General features: G+C 45.7%; 1 protein-coding gene across 1 annotated transcript in view; it reads left to right on the forward strand.

Annotated features, from left to right (window-relative positions):
- Nucleotides 1–1210: 1210 nt before the first annotated feature.
- The window catches only part of KREMEN1 (kringle containing transmembrane protein 1), a 30502-nt gene continuing 15297 nt past the window's right edge, over nucleotides 1211–16415 (forward strand). The window contains exons 1-3 of the mRNA XM_069870652.1: nucleotides 1211–1381; nucleotides 10613–10775; nucleotides 13395–13486. Of these exons, the coding sequence (XP_069726753.1) occupies nucleotides 1312–1381; nucleotides 10613–10775; nucleotides 13395–13486 (325 nt within the window). The 5' untranslated portion in view covers nucleotides 1211–1311. The remainder of the gene's footprint in view (nucleotides 1382–10612; nucleotides 10776–13394; nucleotides 13487–16415) is intronic.

The raw sequence follows: 16415 nt of genomic DNA on the forward strand, positions 1-16415 counted from the left end.
TTTGACAGAAGGCTGGGGAACGATCGTTGGCCCCAGGCAGGCTGCCCGTTACCAGTGGGCTGTGGGTTAATTACAGAAAAGGTGCAACTGCTGCGAGCGCCCGTATCGGGGTGTGTGCAGCTCACCTGTGGAGAAAGCAGGGAGCAGAATCAACCAGGGGGTTTTGCCTGGGAGTGCTGGAAGACCAAGCCGGCCTTTTGAAGGTAGATAAGGTTGATCTTGTGAACTTCGTTATCAATGGAGTGTTAATTTGTAAGCCTTCCCTGTTCCAGTGTCCTTAAGGAGCAGAATGCCAGATAGAACGGAATTGAATTTGGGTGAATGGGTAGCACGGTGGCGTCCTGGTTCTCGGAGAGAACTTTGTGGGTCATTCAATCAGAAAGCAATCATGCCTGGTGTGCTGTTCGACAGCACGTACCGCAGGGAAGTGCTGCATGCGCCACGGTGACTTGTCAAGGGGCGCCAGCAGCATTTGTGTCAGTAGCTCAGACTGGGAATTCCCAGCGCTTGGATGTGCGTGTGCCCCTCTGCATCCCCCTATTCCCCAGTGCTTGGGTGTCCCTGTGGATGCCCCTGGTCCCCAGCGCTCGGATGGGGTGCTGGGGGGCTCCTGCTGGGGCTCCTGTGGGGCTGGGGGTGCTGGGGAGTGCTGGAGTGATATGGGGCTGGGGTTGCTGGGGTGCTGTTGAACTCCTGTTGGGGCTGAGGGTGCTGGGGTGGTGCGGAGCTCCTGTGGAGCTGGGGGGTGCTGGGACTCCTGCGGGGCTAGGGGTGCTGTGGAACTCCTGCGGGGGCTGGGGGTGCTGCAGTGCTGGGGGTACTGGGGTAATGCGGAGCTCCTGCGGGGGCTGAGGGTGCTGGGGTGACGCAGGGCTGGGGTGCTGCGAGTGCTGGGGCTTCTGCGAGGCTGGGGGTGCTGGGGAGCTCCTGCGGGACTGGGGGTGCGGGGCTGCTGCGTCTCCTGCGGGGCTGGGGAGCGCTGGGGCGATGCGGGGCTGGGGGGTGCTGGGAACCGCTGGGGGGATGCGGGGCTGGGGGGTGCGGGGGGTGCCGGGGGTGCGGGAATGTTGCGGGGCTGGGGGGTGCGGGGGGGTGCTGGGGCGCTGCGGGTCCGGGGGTGCGGGGGGAGCCGCGTCTCCCGCGGGGCCGGTCCCGGTGCGGGGCGGCGCGGGGCGGCGGGGGCGCGGCAGGTTGGGCCGTGGGTCTCTATCCTTTCCTGTCACATGGCTGGTAATAGGATCCCTCATCTGCCACTCGGCTGCTCGCCGGGGCGCGCTCGCGGGACGCCACACGCGGCCCCGCACCGCCCGCATGGAGCCCCGCGCCCTCGCCGCGCTGCTCGCCCTGGCGGGGCTGGTCCGGGGCGACCCGGGGCTCTCGGGTGAGTGCGGGGCCGCGCGGGGCTGCGAGCGCACAGAGGGGCCGGAGCCCAGCCCGGCCGGTGCGGGGCTCGGGGCTGCGAGCGCTCAGCTGGGTCGCTGCGGGGATTTGCGCGCATCGGGGTCGGAGCTCGGGGCCGCGAAGGTGCAGAGGGGCCGGAGCTCCGCGGGGCCGCTGCGGGGCTCGGGGCTGCGGACCCGGTGCGGGGCTCGGGGCTGCGGGCGCTCAGCTGGGTCGCTGCGGGGCTCGGGGCTGCGAAGGTGCAGAGGGAATGGAGCTCCGCGGGGCCGGTGCGGGCTCGGGGCGGACCCGGGGAACGGGCAGCGGGACGGGGGCAGCCGCAGCGGGTCCCGGGGCAGCCGCGGGCAGGTGCGGACCGAGCCGCCGGTGGCAGCATCGGGGCCGAGGAATCGGGGAAGCTTGAAGCTTCCCTACCTGCCCGAGGGATTTCTCTGCCCCCGTTTTGTCCCCGTCTCCCTGGTTGCTGGTGGTTTGCAGTCACCCCGGTTCTCCCCAGGTGAGCGTGGCTGGGCGAGGCCGCCAGGTGCAGGGCCCTCCTGGGTTCGTGTCCCAGCTTCTAGACATCCTGATGCTTGATAACGTAGAATTTGCACTGCTTCCTATTGCCACGCAGGGAAAATTGCTCGTCGAGGTTTTGTGGAGGCACTTAAATAGATTTGGAAAATAGTTATGTAGCTTGTCTTTGACGGGGGAAGCCTTTTACCAGAAAGAGAACGCGGGAGGTGAGCTACACAGCATCTCAGAAGTTACCTGAAGTGAGTAAAACGTGAGAGTTTTCAGATAAGCGTGTGGAGAGCTGCCCAGACAGGGACATCTCTGGAGCACGCGTAACAGTCTGTCCCTGGCACCATCAGGACACGTTGGGTGCGTGCAGCACATGCGCTTTCCTTTGCGTAAGTTGAAGAATGGCTTTTTGTGAGGTTTCTGAGCAGAACTGCGGGCACAACCCCCCGCGGGTGGCCCTGTCCCTCACGGCGGTGGGGGACACATCCCAGCGTGACTGGTTCGTAGGCTGTCGAGAGGGCTCTACCTGTGTGCACACCTGCGATTCATCAGCTGCTGGCGAGGCAGAGCCTGCAGGAGCAGCTGGGCAGGAGGAGGGGAGAGCGGAGAATGCCTCTGCGTGGAGGGGCAGCAAAGGAGAGGGGCTCAGACAAGCACCACCACCTGTGTGTCTTCTGCTAAAGAGCCTGAAGACCTTGAATGAGGAACACCTGGGTGGCAGGTACAAAATCTGCAGAGCTATCTCCAGACACTTAATTGCACAGGGCCAAAAGGGGATCAGCTGGGTCAGGTGGCACTCGGAGATGGCAAGCATCGATTTTGCTTTTTGTAGAGCGTTTTGTTCTGCGTGTGTTTTTAATGCCTCCTCCTTCTTTATCAGCTGCGCATCTTGGTAAGTTTACTGTAAAATGCTGTCAAAGTACAGGCTGTCACACCCTGGTTTGCTAAGGTAGGAGACAAACTTTAACTTCAGTGATTGCCTGAGGAAACGGGACTCCAAGTGTCTGAAATCGGAGCGGGTTAATGATTGGTTTTGCACATAGTGCTGAGCTGTAATATTTCTTACTGAATGTTTCTGCTTTGCTGGGTGGTGTCTAACAGTTTCTATTAATCTGAACACTGACATTTGCAGCATTCACATTTCAGTCGTACCACATTTCTCAAGTGAATCAGTAATAAGAGACGGGTGGATAGATCGCCTAGCATTAAAGGACTGTCTAAATCTGGTGAGTTTTGTGTTACAAGGCCAAAGAGATGGAGATGCCTTTGGCAAGTGTTAGTTTCAGTGAACAAATGTTATTTTATACACTTGGTGCAGTAAGTTCTTACTTCTAGTTTCGGTATTTTTAGCATTCATTTAATTTCCCCACCAGAAATGTGTATGTTTATCAGTCTCTTTTCCTGTTCTGTTTTCTTTCCATTTAGCAGTACTGGATCACCTTGTCCTTAGTTTTCTTCCCAGCTGAGTCTTTCCTTTGAGCTTTCCTTTTCCATTTCAGCCTTCTCTCACAAACCTTCTGTCTCTTGCCATCTTCTTCTGCCTGTGTCTTGGTGGTTCAGAGAAGCAGTTCTACTCGATGTGCCTCAAGCAATCATCGTGGCAATACTCAAAAAAAAAAAAAAAAGCACTCTAACCAGACAGAAAATTAAATAGTTTGTCAGATGCTTCAGTGTGTCATGCTTGTACATGCATAGAGCATAGCTCAAAATCCAGAGTTATGTGAATGGTTTAGGCAGGATGGAGCCAAAGAATGGGGAGGGAGGCAGGGATTACATGCTGCCAGCTGCAAAATGTGCATTCCTCATCATATCACACCATAATGGTTGTGCAAGTGCCTGCTCCTGCCATCCACGCAGGGGCTATGGCCCATCCTGATAGGGTTTCTGAAGGGATTGAGTCTGCCACGCTTGACTGTGGAACAACAGTTTTAAGACTTCACAAAGAAAGAAAACAAATGGGTGTATTAAGGAACAGGAATTCTTATGGGGCCACATCATACATTCTTATGTCCAGTGGTAAAGAATCACAAGACGAGCAAGTGTGTGTGCATCTTGCGGCTGAGGACCAGACAGCAGCTGCAGAGCTGGGGCTCGTATGGCGTGTTTGTCTTGTGTGGGTAAAAGGAAAGAGGTACAAAATACATACCCCTAAGCGTTAGCAATAAAGGTACCTGCCTGTCATGCTCATGTCCTAATTTGCCTGCTTCCAACCTATTGCAGAAAGGGGCTCTCTGGTTCGGATCAGTGCTAAATAAGACTCTAGTTCTGACCAGCAAAAATGGTTGCATTTGAGGACTTCAAAACCAATATGTGTGTGTGTGGATATGTAGAATGGTAGAGAGATGGTTTTTAATGTGCGTGCAGAGGGCCCCTACGCTGCCAAAGAGGGATGCTCAAGTTGCCAAGTGTCCTTGCAGCATCACATCAGAATTTAACCAGCTGGTTTGCCAAATAGGGAGTTATTTGCTAGCAGTTTGGAAAATTGTGATTTTAAACAGAGATTGTTCTTCCCTGAGCGTTTTCTCTTTGGTTTGTATCAGCTGTTGTGTTGTGGGCTTTCTGCTGCTGAAGTACGTATTCCCCAGCCCGGTAGCTTTGGTAAGGGCTCTCGTGGTGTGAGGATTGATTGGCACGGTGAAGCAGGGAAACGTAAAAGCCCTTCCCAGTGTTTGACTCGGGGAGGTCTGAGCCAGCCCAGTGCTTCCCCGATGCGTTTGTTTGCCTCGCTACGTCATAGGGATGAGGTTATTGTTTCTGGCCGCTCGTGTGCCGGGATGTAAATGACTGTGTGCTCCATCGATAAAACTGCTGCTTCAAAGAAAACCATTGCCCTGCTAAAAATATTTTTAATAATGACCACAGAAGCCATATTTGCCTCTTTGATCTCCTGAAGCTTCTTCTGGTTTTAATCAGTGTTCCCACATGAAGAACTGTGGCAACCTATGATAATAGAATCCCTATTCGCATCCACAGGGAAACAAAAACGTTCTCATCTGACGAAGGTAATTGGGTGTTCTGCCCCTTCCACCCGCGGGCCCCTGCCTCCCTTACTGCCGGGGTATCTTGGCATCAGTTAAGTGGTTTCTGTCCTTTCCTCTGTGCGTTACTCTCTCATTGAAGTGTTTCTGCTGTCTAATTATACCCTTTCAATCAAATTAGAGGCTGCAGCATCTGGTTAGTGCCTGTAACTGTTGCCATCTGCACCTAGATACTGTGCTTGCATTTAAGGAGGAGAGCTTCAATTGCGGTCTCCAGCGGGAATGAGGAGAACCCTTTAGGTAGGAAGGAGATGGCTTAAGGCTCGGCTTAGAACACGGGGCAGGCACTTGCATCAAGGAACTGACACCTGAGCGTTAGCAGAGCTGGCACTCTTGGTTCCATATCCTTACGTTCTGTTTAAACATGTTTCTGACTCCTCTGAAAGGCTGTAAGAAGAGAACGGTGAGAGCTGTGCAGGCAGTTCTAGCGTGTGAATTCCAGGAACCTTTATTTCTTACTCCATCCTTATGGAACGTTTAAGGTTCTGGCTATCGCAGCACTGTAATGAAACCCAAGAATGAAATAGCAACCACTTTCACTTGTTTTTAATTAACCTGCAGACTTTTAAAGGAAACCCTTGCTTCTTGTTTGGCAGGAGCTGATGGGGTCATTCCTGGCTGGAGTGGGCTGGTTTCTGTTTGGTGATTGTTGCCAACCTTTAGTATTGCCAGCCAGCACTCCAGGTAGCCTCCAGAATTTAAAGCAAACAAATAAAGCAAGGAACTTTAGGTTTTTTTCAGTGAAATAGTAACAAGTTTGTAATTCAGAATTGTCAGTCGCAAAGCTAAGTGCGTACCCCAAACTTAGAAGAGCACTCTAAGAAATCATTTAAACCAGCCTGAGACCTCCACCACCCCAGCCTGTCGCTACATACACAGCTTTGAGAAAGATGGGTTTTTTGGAGAATGCTCAGATTTACAAGATTTTCCACTTGTCAGCCAGAAAAAGAAGAGTGTTTGAGAAGCAGATAGCTCTTCTCTTTGCTTCTCCTCTCGTTTGTACAGAAAGCCAGCAGATGAAATTCAGGAGCTTGTGTTCTTTCTGCCTGTGGCTCTGTGGCACAGCAGGAGAGTTTCTCAGGTAACTGGGGCTCTTGCCAGTAAGGGCTGCAGAGGTTACAGCCAATATTTGGAAGCCCATCTTAGCAAATCATTGGAAGCCAACACACCAAGCGATGTCAGTGCTTCAGTCAGTAAAAAATTCATTCTGTTGTGTTCTGCACTACCTTAATTTTTCAAATGATCCTGAAGTGGCGCCCATGTGGAGCGCAGGCAGCCATGCAGTCCCAGGGTAACAAAGGCATCAATGAGCATTGTACGGTCCCTACATCGAAGAAGAAACTGAGACAGATGGAAAAAATTTCTACTACAGCTGCTGTTTGATCTTCCAAATGTTGATCTGGCTCGAATAAAACTAATTGTGAACCTGTATCACACACTGAGCGTTCGCTTGGAGTGGACAACCCTCCCCAGGCTTATTTGCTGCTTTTCCTGTCTCGCGGTTACCACTCAAGACGCGCTTCTCCCGTCTCAGTATTCAGTTGAAGAGTGAATTTTCTGTCAACCGGGGCACCTGATGTGTTGGAAACAAATAAGCTCCGACAAGGTGCCGCTGTTTGTGTTTTCCCACTAAGGCTTATAAGCATTTATCCTAATGGGACGTGCTAGGAGCTTCCAGCTTTTCATGGCTAGACCCACTGTGGTGGTTCTGTCTCCACTAAAATCTGTTTGCAGACCTCCCCAGGGAACAGGAGAAGCAACAGGGCTGTTAGGTAGTTAGTAGAGTGGAACCATCACAGACATTGATTTTGATCATGGACTTGACTATGTCTGAGACCCAGCTTACTGAGGCCTTAGAAATATGAGGAGGTCGTAGACATCAAGGTTTGAATGGTCGCAGCTTTCTCCATGCACTAAACCCCTGATGGTTTAATATCGGTTTATGGTTGACAGGATGATTTAAGCTGAGCCTTGAGTGTGTGAACAAAATGATGCGACAAATCTGTCCAGCACAGAGGCACTTGGATGCTTTCTAGGAAGCCTCCACAAAGTGCCTGGTCTCCCCTTGCTGTCTTTGCTGCCTAGAGAGGACTGGAATACAATGCAAGTTCTGTCGGAGTATACCACAGTCTCTTGAAACTTAAAGGAATAAGGCTCGCTGAAATTTGTAGAACCAGCATTAATTTACTCAAGCCATTGCTCTGATGTTAGATTGCGAGCAAAGGGCTTCGTAGCCTAAGGTGACGTGGAAGTATCAGGCAACAGAAGGCAGGTGGACCCAGTGGATGCCAGAGCAGTAAAGGAGAGATGGTTGTCCTTGATAGGTTTGTTTTTTCCTGCTCCCTTCTGCATGATCATAATCTACCAAAGAGAACTCGGGTGATCTGAGTAAGCCCATGACTTTTACCAATACCGTTCAGTTCGCTCTTTTCTGGTTTATTTTGATGACCTCTTCTGAATTAGTTTTGTGGTTCACCTCTTTTAGCTCATCTTTTCAGAGTTACTGCACTGGTGGCACAAGGTGAAAAGGTCGGAGTTTCTACCTTCCTTTCTTCAGAATCTCTTAGGACTTTAAAGTGCAGCGTACGGATTTGAAATGGAGAGGGTGGTGGTGTGTCTGCAGATGGAACATTCACTCTGCACCTTCAGCACATTGGGAATAGTAATTTTCCAGCGAGATCACTAGCAGGGTGTCTTGGCTGTTGTGCAGCAAAATATGGCGAAATTGCTATGTGCGACAAATAGAATTCAGCTGTTTACTGCCCAGATATGGAATCTGCTGAGAGATTTGTAGCCGTGTTACTAGGAATTGTATGGAAAACTGCACAAAATATATTCTAGCTGATGACAAAGCTTGATTGTTCAAGGTAAAAGAACGTAGGACTGAGGACCCGATTTTTAAACGCCAACATTTACTTGAAAAGATTGTGCTCCAACACTATGGCAAAGTTGTTATGAACACGATGAAAATTTCCCTGTCATGTAGGAAGGTGTATAATTCCCTTGATAACAGCTGCTAAATTCCATAACAAAAAGTTTTCATTTCAGTTTCTCTGGGGTAATGAATGATTTTACGTGGTACCTCGCTGTCTCCCTTCCCCATCTTGGTGCCAGCAGAGCTCATTTCTCCCAAATCTCTTGGTGCACAAGAACACAGGAGGCACCGTCACAGCTATCAATTGCCTTGGGAACAAAAACTGCTGCTAAGAGGAAGGGAGAGAGCTCTGACTTCTCCTTTTGTGTAATGTCCTTAAAGCATCAGTGCAATGAAGTTTGAAGAAAATCTATTAAAACCAAAAAGCTGACGTGTAAATACAAGGCAGTCACTCCTGGCAGTGAAAGCTTGAGCCAGCCTTAGCAGCTCCTCAAACGCGCCGGTGGTAACTCTAGTTCAGTCCGTGTGCCAGGTTCCATTCAGGTATTGTAGCATTCCTCGCATTTCTGGGTAGGTGTTTGTACAGATTGCTTCTTATTTAGAAGTGAGGAGCAAAAAAAGTGATAGCACTGAGCTACAGCAGTGATCCTTTCTGGGTGCGCTTATCATTTCTACAACTGCTTCTTTATACTGTTTGGTGTTCTGTTTAACTGCCTTGATTATGTTTTCTTCTCTTCCTGCCAAGTTCATCAGCTTATATTTTTCAGTTACGACATAGAAAAGCTTTAACTCCGAAGCCAGAGGATATTGGAGAAAGTTACAACACTGTGGTGGTTTAAAGGTTTTTTTTCCCTGTGTTTATGCAAAGATCCATGGTGGCCTGAATCTTGGAAAGTCCAATTTGCCTTTTCAAGTAAACGTGAGCCTTTTCAAGCTCACCTGCATGGCTAAGGCAGTCAGATAAATTACAGGAAGGAGGAGTAGTGACTTGAAACTTGTTTTTGTTAAATCAGATAGCTCTCTGTCCAGGGATGATAGCAGCATACATTAACGCCGTGCAGACACCTCTGCTCTATGCCTTCAGCAACAAAATTCCATTTAATAGCAATCCTAACTTGCCTAGGCATGAAAATGCGCAGTGAAGGCACAAACACATCAGCTTTCATCTGCTGTGTAATAAAACTGTGAAGTAATCATTATAATTGCACCATTCAGATATTTGTGGGTCCAGACTAAACTCATTTCAAAGGCATGGTTTTAATGATACATTTTCTCTTCTCCCACAGTATTTCTAAATACAAAAAAGGTGTGCTGTTAATATTGGAATTAAGCTGGGGGTGAGGTTTTTTTTTCCCCCCTCTTCCAGTTGCAACCCCACAGGTCTTTCTAGCCTTGTTTTGTGAAGTGTATCTTTGGAGAGACACCTGAGCTGAGTGTGCTCCACTTCAGAGGCTCCCCGCTCCCTCGGGGCAGCAGAACATCTCTGCAGCTGTGGTTCCTACAGGGAATGTGATCAGATAAAGCAGAAGGTTGTGCAGCTGGCAGTTAGTGAGAAACATTTGTGACGTTCTCCAGTAACGCTGCTCAGTACAAAGAAATGTTTGCAGCAGGTTTAGTTCTGTCACGGACTGGTGCATTTTAATACTGTTTTTAAATAAATGCGTGGATGATAAATGTTATCGAGTATTAATTACAAAAAGGATGGACTTTTTTTTTATGCTATGTTAATTATATTGTCTGTCTCTGGAAGATGGTCACAGAGTGGTTGAGGTCATCTTGCTCCACTCTTCTGCCCAAGCGTGGTCTCCTGAAGCTTATTGCCCAGGACCATGTCCAGATGGCTTTCTAATATCTCCAAGGATGGAGATTCCACAGCCTTGCTGGGCAAACTGGTCCCATGCTCTGTCACCTTCACCGTGTGTAATTGACTCAAAAATGGTTCATGTTTCAAGCAAAGGTAAAATTGTTCGTGCATATGAATGTTTATGTGATCAGAAGGTGTCACAGATAAGACGCAACAAAGCCTGGCAGCATGAGGCTCGTAGTTCATCTGGGAAGGGAATAGGGTAATTAATGCCTGGAGAAATCATCCTCTGCTTTGATTTCTAACTTGCTGAGTATTAGGAAGCTAGGAAAGCAAACTTAAACAGGAGAAAATGAGCGAAGCACATGTAGTTTTAATCTGAAAGTGTAAGTGCTTTAGTAGTCGATTAGTGTTGTGACTATACTCTGCTGAAGGAGGAACCTTTCCAAGGCAATTTGGGCCAGAGGAAAAAAAATGCCTAAGATTTTTTTCTAAATCAAAATGTAAGTGTTTGCAAAATCCATAGCTACAAAGTGTTTTGCTTTCAAAAGCAGGGATAGTCACAACTCGAGTTAAGCTGGCACGGGGGTTTAGGGAGCATGCTGGGTGGTGGCAGAGTGCTAACATCATCTAATTTCATTTTTGGAAAAGTAACAGGTTGCAGATACATCTTAATGGGTGAAACACAGGGAAAACAGTAAAGAATGTAGTATGTTTATTCAGAAAATGCATACTCATTGTATTAACCACTCTTCAGACCTGACTGTCTTATACATTGTTCAGTAAAGTAATGGAAGTGTAATATCTTCAATAGTTGTTTCAGGAAAAACCTAAATCCCAGACGGCAACTTTAGTTGGCTAAACAATGCAGGAAACGTTAACGAAAGGAAACGTGGTCTCTTGGGAATGGGGAGGGATGGCAAGGGAAGAACAACCAAATACTAAACCAACATACGTTCTTTCTCTTTTTCTGTTTCCATTTCTTCCCAGAATGTTACACAGCAAACGGGGCTGACTATCGTGGCACTCAGAACCAGACCTCCCAGTATGCAGGGAAACCCTGTCTTTTCTGGAATGAGACCTTTGAGCATCCATATAATACTCTGAAATACCCCAATGGAGAGGGAGGGCTTGGAGACCATAATTACTGCAGGTAAGAGATCTCTCATTGCGGCTTCCAGTGCCTAGATGTGACTTTAAACAGCAGACACAAAACTAGGGAACGTCCTGTCATACAGCGAAGAATGTCAGAAGCATGGATTTCTAACAGGCTTTGGTTTCTTCTGTGGTTAGCACTGTAAGTTTTTATGCCCATCTATGCTTGCTGTGGAAATAGGTGGGGAATGACCCGATAGGCACATTCCTTAAAGAGTGCTAATCATCAGCCTCTCTAGGATGTGTATAAAGATGAGTCGGTGTCTCTTACTGGGCAATAGGGGCAGAGATGTTCTTAATCTTTTGGTTTATCTGAGGCATAGCAAGAAAAGCTTTGTCTCCTTCGTGAGAAGGTTCAATCCATATCTCTGTTCTCCTGGAAGATGCCTTCACTTAGCAGGATATAGGATTTCTAGAGAAAAGCCTATACACTTGCCACCTTCATGTTGAAATCATTTCACTGTAAGCAATATAAATCGGGATGAATTAGGCAAAATTAATATGCAGGAGTTCAGCACAGTTGCTGTACCGTGAACATAGGGTCCTGGTTTTTGATCCAAGAACTTTTCCATATTTAGCCAGAAAAAAAACATTCAAGAGAATACGACAGAGTCAGCCAGTTAATGGAGAGAAGGTAAGAAAGCACAGAAAAGAGGCCTTGTGCCATGCAGCATCGATGAAAGGAGTTGGTGGCAGTTCCAGACTATTTGGTGACTCAGGAGGATATATCTCATTGAAAAACATTAGTGAAGGACAGGGAAGAAAAAGATTTTCTCAGGATCTTTTCCAGTGGCTGCAACAGTGGTTCAGAATGACACTATTCAGTGTCTTTCACCAGTGGACTCTGTTAGCAGCCATAGAAGGAGAAAGCGTTATTCCCAAGTTCTGAATTTATTCTCTTCTGAACCAGTTCATCTTCTTACAGGAGCAAATTAAAAACACCACTAACAAGAACAACTTTATACAAAGTTGGGCATTCTCTTTAGAAAAAGGCCTGGAAAACAAATACACCCATTGAGCTGCCTCGTATCAGATTGTCTTGGGAGAAACTGTCTTCCCCTCAAAAACATTGTACCCCAGCCTCCCTCAGCCCACCCCCACCAAACACAGGATGGTTCTCAGGCTGCAGTGGCCTGTGTGAAGTTAAGAAGCATCTGTTAGTTAGGATCATCATTCCATAACCTGTGAGAACATTCCTGGGTCAGTATTTTTTTTCTGTGAAGCTAAAAAAGCCTGGGAAGTCCCTGGTTTAAGATGGTCAGAGCATATCTTGAGCACACAAATCTTGCTGAGACCCTGTGAGTGAAGGTACTGCTGTTTTAGCTCTTTCTGTCATTTATTTGCTTGGTGACAATGGGCAAGTTGATCTTCCCTTCTCTGAGGCAAGACATATCTCACAAGGCTTTTAAAATGCATAATACATTGCTTTGAGGCTCAGTTTTAGGGACTTTTGAATAATTTTGGGAAAACATTTGAATAATCTAATTTTACACTTAAAGCATCAATCAGAAGCATTTTATCTGTCCGTGTGTGGTCCTTACTTGGAACTCTTTGTTTACTGCGAGGCACACTGTTAGGATGGAAATGCCTCATAATGTTCCACTAAACCTCATTTCAGCCATAACAAAGCTATGCAGAGGGGAGTTTATGGAGGTTTTGAAAGACATGCAATTGTTTTCTAACAATTTTTTCGAGACAAAGATTTCTAAAGACATTCATCACGTTTCTCCATGATTTCCTTGTGTTTTAAAGCATTTCTGTGCGGAGTCCCATTACCACGCTCCAGTTGTAGGCATCCCCTCGCTGTCACGCAGGTGTAAATCCAAAATTTCCTGTAACTGTGAAAACAAGGATAATTGCCTTATTTCCAGTACAAACTTCCCTTGATTTCAGCCTTCTGTAGCTGCTGGGAGCTCTGCCGTTAACCCTAAATTCCTAGTGCGCTAGGCTTAGGCTTTCCTTGTCCCAGATAACAGTTTATTCTCTTAAACGGATCATTTCAATGTGAATGGTTTTTCAAAGTGTGCATAGTGATAACTTTAAATCACCTAATGATTAATTAGGTATGCATTTGTAAATGATGTGATACACAGCAAAGGATAATCACAGACACATAAGGACTTGGCCATCAATATATCAGATCACTGGAACAGATTTATTCAGCTTTACTGGAGGGAAAGAACAGACCTCAGTCTTTCCCAGAAGACTCTATTGGATAAATGGTTTTGTTGTCACACATACGAAAAGCTGAAGGCTAGGCTACTCTGCACCAAGGTAGAAATCAAGTGTTGGAGTTGAAGTTACCTGGGATGTGGGGCTGAAAATCTTCCTCTCTTTCAGTACTATCCCAAAATAGCTCTCCACCTTGTATGTGAAAGAAAGAAGTTATGTTTTAGACATTGCTAGCACTTTATGCTTGCTGTGTGCTGTAATAAGCAAAGTTTTCTGGATTTCATAACCATTTTCCATTTTTCTTGGTATATAATCCAACGGATTCAAGATTCAATAAGCATTTGAGAAAAAAACATGACACTAGGGCTTAGTAACATTTATTTTAGTATTGTTTTTGAAAATATGTGATGACTTTTCACTCACTCTCTCTATTTTTCCCTTTCAGGAACCCTGATGGAGATGTCAGCCCATGGTGCTACATTGCAGAGCATGAGGATGGGATATATTGGAAATACTGTGAGATTCCGTCCTGCCGAAGTAAGTGGCATTTATTATGGCATTTCTTTTAGGCCTCTCTGTTGAACAGAGATTGGCAGCTCTTCAGCAGTGGGTAGTGATTTTCAAACAGAAATCAGGATAAGGCAAATCAGCACATTTCATTCGCAGACTGAGCAATATTTTCATTGGGTCTTTATAGTTAATGACAAGCTTACTGAATCGTTCCTCGATCTCTGCCCTTTTCGTCTTATCCCAGAATTACTGGATTGTTATTTACAAATAATATCAGATAGAGAATCAGAAAAAACTTAGGAAGTACTCCTAGTGTTTTTAATCCATAGAAACACCATTAATCTATAAAAATCTAGCAGACAAAAATGAATAGGAAATTATTAATACATTTTTTTTACAAGGTAAGTTTTCATCCATTATTTGCAATTGGCTTGTAAAGTAGATGGCATTAGTTTATTGTGTATAACACATCATACACAGAGCTGCTTGGAAGAAATAAAGACAGTATGAGAGGACACAGGAAAAAGGTGGCTGTTTCTTAGGTACGTGGGAGCTCTGGGCTGGAATTCCAGTTCTTGCAGGTGCACATACTTAGTGCTGCTATGAAACCACACACTGAACGCTGCTCAGGTTCTTCCTGCTAGGATTTAATATTTTTAGTGTATTATTTTATTTACCTTGTCTGGAATGTGGAGGTTTTGTTATGCTCCAAAATTTCCATTCCTGAATGCTCCAGGATAAACTGCTCAGATGCACGTTCATTAAAATATGCCCAAGTGTTAAAAAGAGATTCCAGTTTTGTATGTTAACAAGCAACCATAACTACACATTTGATTAAGTCTTTAATTAATGTCCTTACTGGCACAGAAGGAGTTAGGAAAGCAAGTATTCTTTATTTCTGGGGCATAACTCATGTATGCTGTTCTGCATCAGAGCACTTGTCCTCATGCAGGCATACTTCAGATTGCAAGAAGTACCTTTCTTGCTTGACATTAAGAAAACAAAACCAAACAAAGAAAAACGGGTCTAAAGTGATTTCTTAGTTTCTTCACAGTTTTCTTTTCTTTGAGTGTGAGCGAGTGATTCCCATCTTCCAGCCAGGCACACAAGTACAGAAGTGGAACCTTGAGTCGGGTGCCTTTTACCTAGACTTAAACACCACCAGATTAAAGAGTCTAATTTAAATAACATCAAACCATTCAACGCTCTGATAGTCATTGTTCAGAGGGTATCGTACTCTTATTTTTCTGATATACCAGGTCCTATTTAGGAAACATGACCCTCCTAATTAAGAAATTTATCTTGGTCTAAAATGAAAGAATTTGCATTTTCTTTAAAGACCACAGATGTTAACAAATTCTCTGGATATGGCACCAGTAAAAAAGCTGAAAGGCAAATTCTCTCCACTCCATTTGTTCTACACAAAGGATCCTTTTAAAACCAGCCTCACTCATTTTCTCTGTGGTGGGGAGCAGAGGATTTAAACTTGGACACTTACTTGCACAGATAATCCAGACTTACATTTACAAAATGTCCTTTTGACCAGTAGCAGCTGCTTCAAGCATTGCACTGAAACTGGATACTAGAAAAAGGAATTGCAGCAATTTAGAACAAACTGTACATTGCAAGCCCATCCAAGTCTTAATACAAACCTCATGGTTTATGAAGCTGTGTGAGGAAAAAAACACTTTTATTCTTTACCAGATTTTCTGTTTTCAGTAAGTATGATGCTAAATTGCAGGACCATCCAAACCGATTTGTGAGGTGCATAATATAAAACTCAGTTTTGTGATGGAGCAGGAAAGCAATTGTGTAACAAATCCTATTTGAAAATTTTAAAGAAGTAAAAGAATCGTCTTGTATAAGCTTCTTTTCCATAATTATGTTTACTACTAGAAAAGACAAGTATCTGGAGCATAATTTACCTATAAATTATACCCACGTAATACCCCTACAATGCCAACAACATGAAGCATCTTGATTGCTGAGAGAGATTTGCATGCACTGATTGACGGTAACAATAATTAAGAATCTACAGTTAAGAGTTTTTCATTATGATAATGATTTCACTTGATTATATCGTGTCTCTCACTCACTAATTTTTATACGTAACACTAAATGTTTCATTCAGAAATGTGTTCTGGCGTTCTGCATGTGCAAACATGCTCTGCAGAATTTAGCCATGTCCGATGGGGGTGGATGGGCATAATCACAGCAGACAGTGGTGGTTACCCCGCCAGGAGCTTGGTCTTTGCTTTGCTTCCTCTCCTCTTGCTGATTTGTCTGCTAAGCAGACGGGAATGGGCAAAAACAAAGTAAAAGGCAAGAAGGCAGCACGAAGTCCTGACAGCACATGTGCGTCTCACATGGGGAATTCAGAACAGAATGCTTTAGATTTTTATTTTTTTTTCTGCAATGTTGCAGCTATTCCTGATTTTTTTTGGTCTCTTTGTTAATGAGGTTAGGTTGAAATTTGAAGGAAATAGCAACTTGCCCTCCCAAAAGGTAAAAGAAAGGCAGGCTTGCTGTTGCATTTAATTGCATCTCCATGTTTATGACCCACATGAGTGTCTTACCGCAAACGGATTTCATTACTAGAATTGTATTTCCTCTGTCCGTGTATGTCATGTAATAAATGTATTTATTACTGAAATATTGATAAAGTGTGAAATGGCAGAGCCAGGGAGGTGATACAGAGCTTACTGATCCCTCGGTAAGATTGACCTGTACAGGTTTTCGCACGAGAACAGAGAGGAGAGTTGCATGATTTGGGGCGGATACTGGTGCACGCTGCCGTGGCAAAAAGCTAGGAGGCTCTTGGAAGAGCTGGATGAGCACAGCTGGAACATGGCTTTGAGCTCAAAAGGATGAATTCCCTGTTTTAATACGTGTGCCTTAACATGCAATATGCAGAAGCTCGGGTGTTTGCCAGGACCTCGTTATGTCAGAAGCTGCT

This window comes from Phaenicophaeus curvirostris, chromosome 17 (genome assembly GCF_032191515.1).
Source record: "Phaenicophaeus curvirostris isolate KB17595 chromosome 17, BPBGC_Pcur_1.0, whole genome shotgun sequence".
Lineage (NCBI taxonomy): Eukaryota > Metazoa > Chordata > Aves > Cuculiformes > Cuculidae > Phaenicophaeus > Phaenicophaeus curvirostris.